The sequence below is a fragment of the Arvicola amphibius genome, chromosome 6, assembly GCF_903992535.2.
Source record: "Arvicola amphibius chromosome 6, mArvAmp1.2, whole genome shotgun sequence".
NCBI classification, from domain to species: domain Eukaryota; kingdom Metazoa; phylum Chordata; class Mammalia; order Rodentia; family Cricetidae; genus Arvicola; species Arvicola amphibius.
This window is the reverse complement of record NC_052052.2, coordinates 80,768,046-80,782,368: the sequence shown is the minus strand read 5'-3', so window position 1 is coordinate 80,782,368 and position 14,323 is coordinate 80,768,046. Positions and strand designations below refer to the sequence as shown.

Sequence of the window (14,323 nt, the reverse complement as noted above, 5' to 3'; positions counted from 1 at the left end):
CCCTTCATTTCCTCTTCTTTGTGTACATTGTGAGTAGGTAGAAGATAAACTGGATTTAGAAAGCCTTTGAAAGCAAAACATCACTAACTCCTCTAATTGAAAACAGCTTTCTGCAATGCAGGGGATTGGGAGGCGGGTGCTAGATGTAGTCTTTGGCATACGTGGAGTGGATGAGAGTTAACTCCAGGCAGGTCTGAGAGTCTCAGACCTTCATACAGACATCTCCAGCTACCTCCAGGATGACTGATGGACTATCACAGAGGCCGCAGAGATCACTGTGCATCTTCAAACTAGGCTCCCCACATCTCACTATTTTGTTCCTTATAGAATGAGATATTTGGCATAAGGATTTCTAAGTACCTTCTCAGGTGAGACATCCTGGAATCTCAAGATCTAGGTGACAAATTTCCCCAGCTCAGCGACAGGATGCAGTTGTAAGCACAGAAATGGAAAGAAAAGAAAGCAGAAATCAGAAAACACTTTGATAGGATGGCTGCACTAAACCTCTGAACTTCCCTATTGCTATCTTTGCTAGGCAAAGTAACTGGAGATTAGCAGTCAGTCTCTGAATAGCAGAGGCGTGGGACCTGTAAGTCTCAGAGGTTGACAGGATAGTCACTTAGTTCATACTGAGGATTTGTTTGCTGGCTTTAGTCAGCCCTTTCTTCTAGGACATTCACTTGGAAGAGGTTGGGAATCTAAAACTGGCAGCTTGTCAAAACCAAAGTCCTTAGGAAATAAATTCACCTCACCCTGTTTTTCTCTAAGCGGGAAGGGTGAGGGTCAGAAACTGAGCAGTTGAGTTGTTCCTAGGAGGCAGGCCTCTTCCGGAGTAACCCAGGCTCATGCCGTCACCTCATCGTACTCCAGGGCAGATCTGCAAAGGCCTGCTTTGGTCTGTCAAGGCAGTTTCTATTTCCTGAGTGCCCAGAACAGATAGGAGTGGTTCTGAGCACTGGGTCTATGTGGGTTGGGACTTAAATTTCATCTGATATAGATATATCCATTCTCTCAATATATCCTCAAATAAATGGTAGGCATAGATAGGTCCTTTTCAAAGGAGCATCTGTGGTTTAGAATATAGGTTGATTTTGATCTAGATTTGAATCATGGTTTTACCACAAACTACTTAGGACTTAGGGAAAATAAGTTAGGACATCAGTTTTCTTGTGTATGAAATGGATACATATACAAGTTGCCACCTCTACCTCCTAAGATTCAGCACATAGAGGGTATTTTCTTTGTCTGTTGTTTTTTGTCCTCTCAGAAAACATCAGACTCATAAGGTAACCCAGACTAGCACTGAGTTTATAATCCCCATGCCCCAGCCTTTGGAGTGATGAGATTACAGTAATTCACTATTATGCTCAGATTTATTTTTTTTTAATTTTTTTCCCTCATTTTTTTTATTAAAAATTTCCATCTCCTCCCCTCCTCCTCCCCCTTCCCTCCCCTCCCTTCCACCCATACCCCCACTCCACCCCTCTCCAAGACAAAGAGCCATCAGGGTTCCCTTCACTATGTTAAGTCCAAGGTCCTCCCAGCTCCCCCTAAGTCCAGGAAGGTGAGCAACCAAACTGACAAGGCTCACGGCGAGCCCGTCCATACTGTAGATTTCATGCTCATCACCGTTGTCCTTGGTTTCTCAGTCCTCCTCCACCGTCAGCCACATTCAGAGAGTCCGGTTTGGTCCCCTGTTCCATCAGTCCCATTCCAACTGGACTTGGTGGTCTCCTGTTAGATCTGTCCCACCATCTCAATGGGTAAACGCACTCCTCACGGTCCTGACTTCCTTGCTCATGATCTCCCTCCTTTTGCTCCTCATCAGGACCTTGGGAGCTCAGTCCGGTGCTCCTGTGTGGGGCTCTGTCATTTTCTCCATCCAATGCCAGGTGAAGGTTCTATGGTGATATGCAAGATATTCATGAGTATGCTCAGATTTATAAAGAGTATTTGAAAACCTTTAAGGCTTAGAACAGGTGACTGCATATGTCACTAATGCTGCTGTGGCCTCCAACACAGGTGCTTATCATTTCCTGGGTTCTAGGGAATAAACTGGGATTTATGTGGGTATAAAATAAAACACCATTCTCAACTTTGAAATCTTCAGACTCGAATGGGATGGGGCTAGGCTCTGAGTAACTCTAATCTAATGGACAGGTGTTATAACTACAGTACACACAAGTAGCTATGTAGACACAGAGGGGCAACAATTAATTCTCGCTGTGGGGTGAGCTCTTAGAAGAATGGTATTATTCGAGACTGGCTTTGAAGTATGTGTACTGTTTCACAGAACAGGCAAAGGAAAGGCAGGGTGTGAATCTGAGTAGGCAGAATGACAGGGAGTTCATGAGTTTTGGGACAAAAACGAGTCTATTGGTGACAAAGAAGTACCACAGCGGACATGGAACTCCTGCTTGGTGAATGAAGAGAAAGAACAGCTGGTCAGAAAATTGCTTTCAAAGGTCTTCGTTATTTGCATATAGGGGAATCTCCATCAACTGGCCACAGGGTAGGCTGTAAGGAGAAGGCGATGTGATTGGTTTTTCTATTTGAAAAGGGGAATGAATATGGAGTGATTGAGGCAATGGTAGTGGTGAACCATGCCCTTTCATGAACTACATGAACTACAGCTAACTGAACTACAAGTCCTTTGATAAACAACTAACCATTCCTTTTCTCCTAAAGTCTTGGTACCCACCATTGCATCTTTGAGTCTTTTAATCTAGTTTATGTGCCTCTTATGTGTGCAGTTATGTGCTATTTGTCTGTCTACGGTAAAATTAATTCATTTATTTGTAACTTCTAAATTATTTTATTCTTTTGACAAATTCATGCAAGTACATATTTGATAATTTTACTTCCCATTTTCCCCTTTCACCCTCTCTGATCTCTCACTGAACAATAAGGCACCTCTTACTATATGTGTTCTGTTTTGTTTTTCATTGAGAGTAATGAATGTTGCTTTCACAATCATCAGTGGGAGGTTATTTACTGGACTATGGACAACTTATCAGTGTTATATTCCTAAAGAAAATGACACTCCACCAACATTCGTTAATTTCCCATAGTCTCTTGGTGAGGGGTAGGGTACCACAAGCCTTTGCCCTATGCATTATAAAAATGGCAGGTCCAATATCTATCATACAGGAATTATGAGGGTACCCACAGCTGTAGGTAGTCTGTAAATCCAATAACTTTGTCAAATTCAGAAGTTAGCTTTACAGCATTGCTCCCCAACTTCCCCCTCATGTTCTTTCCATTCACTCTTCAGCAATGCTCTTGGAACCTTGGAAGAATGATTTAGGTTCCACTTCAGGGTGGATTCAGCATTCACTTGTTCTAGGCTTTTTGACCATTTGCGATTTTACAAGTCTTTGCCTTAACCACTACCCACTGCAGAAAAAGCTTATCACAAAAGAAGTGTCACTAATTTCGTGGCCTAAACAGGAATATTTTTAAGGCAGCTTGATACCATTTCCACTTATCAAAACAACAGCACTAGATTCTCTCCCATAACCCAGGAACATTACGAGTTCTTTCTATCCTCTGGCTTTTGACAGGCATAGAAAGAGGCATAAGTCCCCTCCTGTGGAGGAGGCATCTAATTCAATCATGAAGTGGCTGATTACCTTCATAATAGTAAGGTCACTATTGAAACAGGCCTATTTCACGAAGTATTATGTCCTCATGGTTCGTTTTTATTGAAGGTGGCAGGGTTTTCTCCTTTTTAAAAGGTAAATAACATTCCCTTACATGTATGCCCCCAACATTTTTTAATCCATCCATCTGATTATAGACCTGTAGGATGTCACAACAATTTTTCTCATTGGTAATCAATGCTTGAGTGAACATAGGGATGGGAATTACAGAGCAACTGAGCTCCAGAGAAGTCCATGTTTATCTCTCTCTGAAGACCTAAAGCCTAGAGGTTGCAAGCTTTTTTCTAGAGTATCCTTATTGTCTTCCACAACATAATGAAACATGCAAAAGAAGAGAGAAGAAGACACACTAATGTGTCGAGAAGGAAGTGTTGCTGTGCTTAGTTCCTGCACAACTCTACGGAGAGAGAGCCAATTGCAACCACAATCATTCAATTTGCCCTATAAGATTAGAATATTAAGAGGAAAAAGAGAATGGCCCTTCACTAGATTTCAGAGACATGAACACTGAATTAGTCAAGGGAGGTTGGGAAAGATTGGAAAAAACATGGAGTCAGTCACAGTGGAGAACTTAGAGGGATGAGGATGATGAGAGAAGACAGACACTAGAGAGGAGGAGATGAGAGGACAGAGACCCTAGAGAAGAGAGGAGAGGACAGAGACCCTAGAGAAGAGAGGACAGAGACCCTAGAGAAGAGAGGAGAGGACAGAGACCCTAGAGAAGAGAGGACAGAGACCCTAGAGAAGAGAGGAGAGGACAGAGACCCTAGAGAAGAGAGGAGAGGACAGAGACCCTAGAAGGAGGAGAGGAGAGGACAGAGACCCTGGAGTGGTGCTGGAGAGTCTAAGAGACTAGGAAAATGTGTAATGTATATGTACCCAACAGAAAATCCAACAAAATGACAATCTTTATTGTCAGGATCTCTCTGTGGAGTTAGACTTGCTGTGTTTTGGAAGGATAAAAACATGTGTTTGAAAAGAGAACATTCCCATAAAATCAGCACTCACACTTGTGTTTCCACAGGGCTGCGTGTTGTTCAGCACAGGTGAGCCTGACATGCCTGCACCCTCAGTGTAGGCTGTTGGGTAGGTAAATTCATGCAATGTCAATAAAGGCAGGAAGATCTTAAGGATCTGAGTCTCAATTTCTCTCCACCGCCCTAGCAACACAGACGATTTCAAGGTCGGCTGAGAGTCTTGGGCAAAGTTCAGCTGGATTCGTTTGTGCCTTTCTGATTTGGATTGACTGTCCCTGATTGGGGTTACAGCCAGCCTGAAAGAAACACACAACTAAATAGAAACAATAAGAGAACAAAATAACAACACCATGTTCCGCTAATGACTTGCTTAGTCCTGATAAAGCTGACGAGATAAGAGGAAATCGTATTTAAGTAATAAGAAGGGTTTGTTCACTTTAGTTGATTCTCTGACCATGGATGCTTCAGATGCAGAGATATGACCCCTAGCTCACAGCTTAGGGTCATGCTTCACCACACTCTGTGGGGAGACAGGCAGCTAAGAACGCAAGAAGAGTGCATTCCAAAATGATACATGTCGAATCGCTGGCCAGGCTTTTAAATGCCATAGATAGTTTATGCAAAGTCTCACACTGTTCTATGTCAGAACACAGTTTACTGGCTGCTCTGCCTAAGACTAATCCCAGTTATTTTGAGAAAAAATAAGCTGAAAAATATCTACTTGCGTGCTAAAGTAGAGATGTTTTATTCCCAGCATCTGTGCCTAATTCTGGACAATGGCATAGGTGATTCTTGGCACCTTCATACTTTCTAGAAGCACCCTCTGATATTTAAGAAATCAGTATTGCATTCACAAGCTCACTGATTCTTAGAGCTAGAGGAGAAGTTTGGCAGTTGATAAGCTTAATACTTTTTGATATTTCTAAAACAATGAGGTCATTTTCTTAAATAAATTATTATAAAATAGCAGAGGACTAAAGTTCTCTCAGTTGATACTAATTTGACATGCAGGCCAATACCAACAAGGTGTTGATCACAGGGAGACATCCTTGTATCTATGACCAATCCAACATTTAAATGCCCAAGATCAGCTGAGACCCAAAGAGGCAGAACTGATTTCTATTCCTCCCTCTGGTTTTGAACCAACATGCACTAGGAGTAGATCTGCTTTGTCTAAAGCCAACTACTGAACTTTCTGGGTGATATTTGATATTTCTTAATGTTGTGTAAGTGGTTTATCTTCCTCTGAAATTTCAAGAATGAATTGAAAGAGGTATTAACATGAAGGGAAAGTAGGTGCAGAATGTAAATGGCTTTCTGTATTTTCTTTACAACCCCACATGTGAATTTACTGCCACTGTCAATCATAATGAAAGATGTGTTTTGTCTGAACGTTGCTTAGTGTATCATTTTTTGTAAACAGAACAAACTTGACATTTTCTTTTTAAATTTTTTATTTCTTTATATTGTTCCTTGATATTTTATACATGTATATAATATATTCTGATTACTCTTGACTATATGATTACCCCTGACTATCTTATCTCCTTCCTGACACTGTCAACCCTCCCTCTTCTCTCTAAGTCTCTTTCCCTCATTCATGTCTTTGCTTTGGGGGTCTCGATTTTGAGCAGTGCTAACTGCATGACTCCATATATGAAGCATCTTGACTATCCATCAAAACCTGAGTTCACCAGCTTTGCTAACTGAATGCAGTGACTGTCCCTTTCCCAGAACTTACCAAGAGCCAATAGTTTGTCAAAGCACAGTAAGGGCCAGTGAGCCCCTCCTCTATCTATGATGGACTGTTGACAAGTCTAGTCAAGTGCAGGCCCAATGTAGGCATCAAAAGCTGCTGAGAATTCATGACTGAAGATAGCATTTTGCAGCTCTTCTGGCTCCCACATTCTTTATGCCTCCACTTCTGTATGTTCCCTGAGTCTTAGGGGTTGTATGGTGAAAATGTCTTTATTTAGAGATGAGCAATCAGTCAAATAGTTGACATTTTCTGAGAACCTCCAGAAGTTACATCTGTCCTAAAATATTATGGAGAAAGACAATTGAGTTTTAGCATGTGTATAGGTGGGATTCTTGGGATGTTAAAAGGAGGCTTTGGTGATGGCCAGAGCAAGAAGGGTTGACTGTTACAAAAGAACCTGACTTAGTCCAGTTCACTAGAGCACCTGTGCTAAAGCACACTGGTAAGGGAGTTAACCTCTATTTTTGATAACTTTATAAACTAATATTTCAGGATTGCGTTCCTTCAATAATAAACATCTATGCTATATTATCCAGTTTGATTTTGAACCCTTTGCCTCAAATGGTCAGTTTCCTAAATAGCTATGACTACAAGTACATACTTCTATATACAGTTTGGAGAGTTTTACTTTCCTTTTAAATCATAAAACTATGTGACATAATATAAACCAAACAGTGATGTTTGTCAAGTATGTGCATCACATAACAGGCCTGTGTAGTACCTGAATTGATAATTGTGTGAATCTTGTCTTGCTGGCTTCTCTCTGTTGCCTATAAGATAACACACTGCAGATAAGGTTCCATATCATTTTCTCCATTTTCTTGATAGCAGAGGCAGCTGCCTCTCTACATTCACTGCGTGCTTTCTCATGCTATGTAGTCCATACGAGCCTCTGGCCACATACAGGAGTTTTTAATGTGTGATTTTAAGAAATATGTCACAATGAGTTTGTCATTTGCACAACATTTCTTTTTTTCACTGATATTTGTCATCGCTCCATGTTGTTATCTTCTAACTCATCACTAGATCTCCCTTTGGGATTGACCTGGGCTCAAATGAGTCTAGTTAATTCATCTTCAACAGTCTTGTGTAATTCTACCATATGAATATTTCACATTTATATACCGTGTCCCCAAGAGACGAACACAAAGACTATCTCTGGTTTTGTGGCATCAGTTATACATGTACATTTATGTGTAGTTATTGAAGGACTAGACATATTTAATGGCTATCCATTTTATTCTTTGTTTTCTTTGTGGGGGGTTAGTCTGATTGGGACTAAATTGTCTTGCTGTCCTTTTTCACAGTCTTTAAGATCATTAGAACTGCCTAAGTCAGCCTTTCTACTCAAATATTTAGACTGAGGTCTGGAGGGGTCAAATAGCAGGCCTAAGCTCACACAGAAGTCTTGAGAGAGGAGACACATCACAGATCAGCATTAATTCAGGGTCCTCTTCTACCAAACATCCATCCATTATCAACAGCTCCATCACTCTTTCATTTTCCTACATTGAGCTTTGGCCACTTTACAGTTGCACACATGTGAGGGATTGCTTGTTTCATATTTGCATGCAATGTCTCCTCTGTACCTCAGTTTTATGTGTATTTTTCCTTAGTGCTTAATAAGCAGAAATTTTTCATTGAGTAGCATTTGAATAAATTGAATCACTTAAATGGAATGACCATTGGATATGCAATAAATAAAAAAAACAAGAACAAAGACAAAAACTCTGCTAACTTAAAAAAAAAATCTGCCACTGTATAAATTCTTCTCGGTTCTTGTTGCACTTTAGTATTAGCATCATTGGGTGAAAGAGAGGGGATGGGGTGCAGGGAGATGGAGGAAAGAGCGGGAGAGGAAAAGTGCTTTGGAACTGATGTTTCTTGATGACACAGAAGCCAGAGCTCACACTCAATATCTTTCCTGTCTTCATGGAGCTCTGAACATAATTTACAGATTCTTTCTATAATACTCAAACGACTTTGAAGATTCAGTGAGAAGTCTCTCAACGTTCCTTTTTGCAGCTTCCCTTGAGCTTTCGGGTTACTGGGTATTTTATAACAACCTAGGCATTCTGTGTGTTTTCTTCTGGTTCTTTCCTTCTAGTCCTTCTGCCTGAAATGCCTTCCAGGTCCAATGTCAATGCCTCCTGGATTTGTACCTATGAGAACATCTCTGTCACTTTGCCACCAAAATATGTCATCTATCTTTTCCTTTCCAGCATTGGGAATTACTTCTACAGTAGACTGTGAGTCGCTAGAACATACTCATCTACTGACTTCTGCTTTCTCTTCCACAACCAACAAAACAGACAGATACTGAAGGTTCATTAACTTTAATTAAATTCTCAGGACCCTCAAAATATTATCTTTTCCTCCATCTTTTGCCAGGTATGTCGAACCAAGGTGATAGATCTCAGTGAAGGCATTTCCCAGCATGCTTGGTACCCTTGCACCATTAATTACCCATACTACCAGCTGCCTCAGACCACATTCTGGCTCCAGGTAAGCCCCTATCTTGAGAGCCATGGTGTGTAGGTCTGGCCTCAAGGAAGTGCTGAGCACTGTGATAACTTTTGCTTGAGTTGCTCTTTCCACCCTCCAAGACTGTCAATTTGTAAGGACAGGAAATAGAAACTCATGTGATGCTTCCTAAAACCGAATGCCACAATTGCTCATGGAATCACCCATCCAATGCTTATATCTCAAAGAATTTGAAATCCGCTTATTACTTATTATTCAAAACTTTAAAATTAATCTTTCCCTCTATGGAATCTATAGTGATCCACAAAACAAAGTGAGCATGTAACTCTGTATAAGCTTGGTCACCCGCTGGACAGCAACCTTCATGTGGCATTTCACATCTATATGTGGCATCATGTCTCCAGACTGTGGATTATATTCATTTTTATTTATATGTTGCTAACATACTTTGGGCTCTATGGTTCACACAAGTTCTAGGACCATGCTTTATATGGCTTTTGTATGTTGGAATCTGGTAGAGAGGATAAAGTGATGGGTAATAAAAGCTACATTGTGCTTTGTATGTGTGCGCAGTTTCACTGTGTACTAGCCCTGTGCTAGACACTGTATTCCATTTGTCTTATTAGAACTTCACAGTGACCCTACAAACTATTTTGTTTAATCAGCTATTTAGAAATGAAGGAACTTAGGGTTAGAATGTTCCAGACATCCACCAGCATCAGACAGAAAGGCAGGAGCAGAGCTGAGTCTGAGGCAAGATTTCTGGCCTGGCCTCCCCACTGGGATCCCCTGCTTCTTCCTTCCCACTGAGGGAATGGGTTGAAATAGAGCAAGATTCCCCTTTGGTATACTTTAATGTGATTGCTTCCCCATCATGTGGCTGGGTAAATGAATGACCCTCTTATGTATTCTCTATTTCAGACATATTTCTCTCAGCCAATGGTTGCTGCAGCTGTTATTATCCATCTGGTGACTGATGGGACATACTATGGAGACCAAAAGCAAGAGACCATCAGTGTACAGCTGCTTGATACCAAAGAGCAAAGCCACGATCTAGGCAAGCATGTTTTTCTGGGCATGGTTCACCCTTGGTACCTCCTTCTATGTGTGGTTGCCTTTCCCCTTTTACAAAGGACGTCCTCCTTCCCCCTCTCTTTCTCTTGCCTCCTCTCTGCTTGGAGTTCTGGTTGCCTTAATCAACATGTGGTGGTGTATACAGAGAATCCCGGATTTGGCAAATGTGAGGAAACAGATTCAGTGACAAAACTTGACCTTCATCAGCTCCCTATGCTACACACCTTTAAACTTAGGAATCCAGCATAAGTCAAAGGACTCTGTGCAGGTGACTGAGCAAGGCCATTTCTCCACCATCTATGTCAACATCTGAAACCTATTGCAAGGCACTGGAGAGACCACACAGCACTCAGCAATCCAACACTGTGAGAAGCCAGGTTTTAGGATCATAATCCTTTCTGCCAGATGTTCTGAAAATCTCAAGAGTGGTTGTATATTTGGCACATTTTCCAGGAGCCATCCATGTGGGAACAGGTATTAGAAAGCTTTCTGTCAGGTTCAGGATGAGAGAAGTAAATGAGAAGTCAAGTCACACCTATGGGGGAGCAGAGATAGAAGGGATGTTCACTTGAGCTGTGAGGGGTCTCTGTAAACATCAGGGCTTCCAGAGTAACAATTCATACATGCAGGAAAGAAATTGAATTTAGCACGACTCAGTAGCTGGTGCTGGCTCAAACTTCTGGTGTCTGACACCAAGCAGTTTATTGTAGGCATATGTAAGCACAGTACAATCCGGAGGGAAAAAGGTTCCTTGTGTAGCACAATCACCTGTGCACAAGGAGACAAAATTACATGAGAACTCTTCTCAAAGTTACCGTTACTTTTCCCATGAAGATGGGATCTGGAGATAGACTGCATGTGTTATCTTGAGGGCCTAGGGGAGGGTTTGGTGTGGCCTCAGCCATACAGATAGCACAGTGATCATTTAGGTTATTAGCCACCCCTGGTCCTGGTGGTGGAAGCTTGGGGGAGTCAGGAATAGCCTGGCCCTACAGAAAGCATGGGGCTTACATAGGCCATTTGCTACCTCCAATCCCAGCCTTCTGGGTGGAAAATATTCACCTTGTTCTTTGAATAGTTGGCCCTGCATGTTTAAACATCCCTGACTTCCCTAGTGCTGTCTGTGAACTCAAGAACATCGGTGCACCCTGAGCACTTTCACCAGTGTTCTGAACGAGTATGGGATGGCCTTCACGGCAGGCCTCACAGTTCGAATCTCATATTTACCGTTAACCCAATCTGAAAATGTGAACAATTTTATTGATACCATAAGACCCCACTCAAAGCCTGGCATTCTCAGATTGCATTGAGAGTGGTGCCCTATGGCCAGAAGGGACATTACTTGTCACTAATGTGACTGTCCCCAGTGTAATAAATGGCACTAATTGGTTCTTATTGCTACTGAGAACATTGTTACACACTCTTATAGCCACCTACCTTGAACCTTGGGCCATTTCTTGCAAGTGCTTGGAAATAAGGGTTAACCTTGGAGCTGGCACTTCAAACCTCTGTGCACATCATTGTGTAGGAGAGCCCATTTCAAAACTTTTAAGAAACCAGCAGACAAAGGGTCACCTCAGGGTCCAAGGAAAGCCAGAGAAGCAAGGCAACCACTACTGTTGTTGTGTTTACATGTTTATTTATTTAGTAGTTCTAAAGGCAAAAGAAAAACATATTAAGAACAAAGAGAAAGAAGATCTCTTAGGAGTTCTCTGGATTCCTGGGAAATTTCCTGAAGTTGGAAGGGAATATTTTCATAGTTATCCTGGCACCACAAAGGTTGAGGAACAGAGAGGAGAAACGTCAGGCTCACGAGAAGCTCCTTGGACCCCATTGCTCTTCTCTGAGGCTTCAGTGTTATCCTGTCTCTCCCCACCAGATCGTCCTGTTCTCTGCCTCCTGAATACTGGGCAGAGGATTACTAACTCTGAGTGTGAGTGTAAAACAGAGAAAGGACACCTGATGGGCTCAGGGCCTCCTCTTCCTCCCACAAGGAGAACTCTCCCATGTGCTCGCACATGGCCAAGATTGCACCACCCTTACTTGCAGAAGTAAAGGCTTAAGAATTTGCTAGAACTCTATCAGCAGCAAGCAGCTAATCAGAGAAGCCTGATTTTGTCCTAGCACCTCCATCCCAAAGGCCCGGTCTTTCCCTACTATGCAATCTGTTTGCATTTTCCCTGTGTATTTTCCTAAACCTGGGAAAAGGAACAAGAAAATATGAAGGACGGGGCTAAGACAAATTTGTATTCGATTTGTACTTGGTGCCACAATTATTTTGTGCCTGTTTGTGCTTCCCAGTTTCCATCTTTGTAGACTGGAGAGAGGTCCATCCCATGCAGGGCTGCTCACAGGCCTACTATTGAGCCGTGACTGTACACTTTTCACTCTGCAAAGGCCTTGTTGTGCTGCATGATTTCTCCACCTTTCCTACAGCCCAGGCAGGCAGCATGAGCATCCAAGGCTCAAATCTTCAAGTCCTGAAGCAACGTGGGAGGGAGGGAGGGAGAGAGGGAGGGAGAGCCATGGATGCTTGGCTGAGGGTGGCCGTTTGGTGGAGGGGGAGAGAGACTGCGGGCATTAGGTGAAGGAAAGCTTAGGGGCCAGGCAGGCAGGGGGATTGGAAAGATTTGGAAGCAAGAAAAAAGGCAGACAAAGAAACTTTCAATCAAACTCAAAATCCTCACTGGCCGCCCAATGGTGCTTTTGTGGTGTGACATGAAAGGGTCTGGGGGCTCCGGGAAGGGCCCGTTCGGGAGGGCGTGACTGGCCTTGAGTAACGAGCCTGGCCCCTCGGCCCTCTGTCTCCCCTGACAGGCCTCCACGTCTTGAGCTGCAGGAACAATCCCCTGATTATCCCTGTGGTCCATGACCTCAGCCAGCCCTTCTACCACAGCCAAGCAGTACGTGTGAGCTTCACATCGCCCCTGGTCGCCATCTCGGGGGTGGCCCTCCGCTCCTTCGACAACTTTGACCCCGTAACCCTGAGCAGCTGCCAGAGAGGAGAGACCTACAGCCCTGCTGAGCAGAGGTAAGCCGAGAAGGGCCTCCCCACGCTGGGTCATTTGTAGTAGTGGAGAGAGCCTGAAGAGCCACTGCTGTTGCTGCTACGATCTGTGTGCTTCTCGCCATCCCCCATGCTCTGTCCTCTGGCCAACTTGGCCTTCAAGATTGAGAAGTCCACAAGTCTCCGAGATCTAGAGTATCCTAGAAAGCAAATATGTGCTGGGTGGTGGAGAGGAATCCTCCTTTCAACTGACCTTCTGCAGCTGAGTTGACAACACGTTCCAAAATAACGTAGAAATAGCAGATTTTTTTTTTTACTAGACAGGCCAGCTAGAGCAATTCTTGATGTTGAGTATTCTCCTTTGATGGTGGAGTTGTGGCAGGTGTCCTCATCTAATAAGGATGATGTGACTACTGTGTGTTTCATTCCAGTTCCTAGGAGTTTTAGTGATGCGTAAAGCCCCCTTCCCTTCTGCAGCCTTAGTCCCGGAGAGTCCCTCGGCGGTGGAGGATTTTGTGTTTTAACTGCAGCATCGTTCCATCAGGGCCTTTGCCCTGGCATCTGTTAGTACCACCCAGCTCTTTCTGTGACAGGACAGTATTCTTCGAAAGGACGAGTTTGGGGAATACTCTTAACTTGGGGTTGAATCCCCCGTTCCTGCTTCTTTGATGGATGTCCTTACATGAATCACCTCCCATTTCAGTCTCAGGTTCCTGTTTAGGAACAAGTGGATAACGGCTATCCACCCACCTGGGGGACTGTGAGGGGGACTATTATGCTGTAGATGAAAATGATCTTGCAAGCTGTTCCTTGTGGAAATTCAATGTATCACTGAGGACTACTAACAGTCACTTTCCAACTACAATGGTGGTGCCTCTGTGCACAGAAATCTGTGTATTGCTCTTGGAAGTCAGAGGCAAAAGAAACCTCGGGGAGGATCTAGAGCAATCAGCGTATCCGAACTTACTGTTAGCATCGAGGACTCCAAGGCCCGGAAAGGGGAAATGGTCCAGCATTGCTGAGAATCTCTCAAACTCGTTTAATAATGTTGAGGGGGAGATTTGGAATATTGGTGGGCTATGCAGAGTGGAGCTCTCGATGTAGCAATTCAGCCCTGCCCTGTACACCTGGGCAAGGAGAGGGAAGAGGAATGATGGGGGACATTAGCTTTTCCCACGCCCCTGCTCCCACAGAGGACACAAAAGATGGTTGCAAAATCCGCATTGTTTTGCACCCACAACCCCCAGCTTCTGTTGTGCACAGTGTGTCGCAATCAGTGCGATGGAAGAGCTCCTTACACATCCCTCATTGTCGGATCCCTTCTAACAGCATTTCTCCGTCCCCAGCTCTCCAGGCGCTA

General features: G+C 43.3%; 1 protein-coding gene across 1 annotated transcript in view; it reads left to right on the top strand.

Annotated features, from left to right (window-relative positions):
- Pappa (pappalysin 1) overlaps nt 1-14,323 on the top strand; it is a 231,629-nt gene that overhangs the window by 163,378 nt on the left and 53,928 nt on the right. The window contains exons 11-13 of the mRNA XM_038334912.1: nt 8,790-8,903; nt 9,804-9,939; nt 12,774-12,987. Of these exons, the coding sequence (XP_038190840.1) occupies nt 8,790-8,903; nt 9,804-9,939; nt 12,774-12,987 (464 nt within the window). The remainder of the gene's footprint in view (nt 1-8,789; nt 8,904-9,803; nt 9,940-12,773; nt 12,988-14,323) is intronic.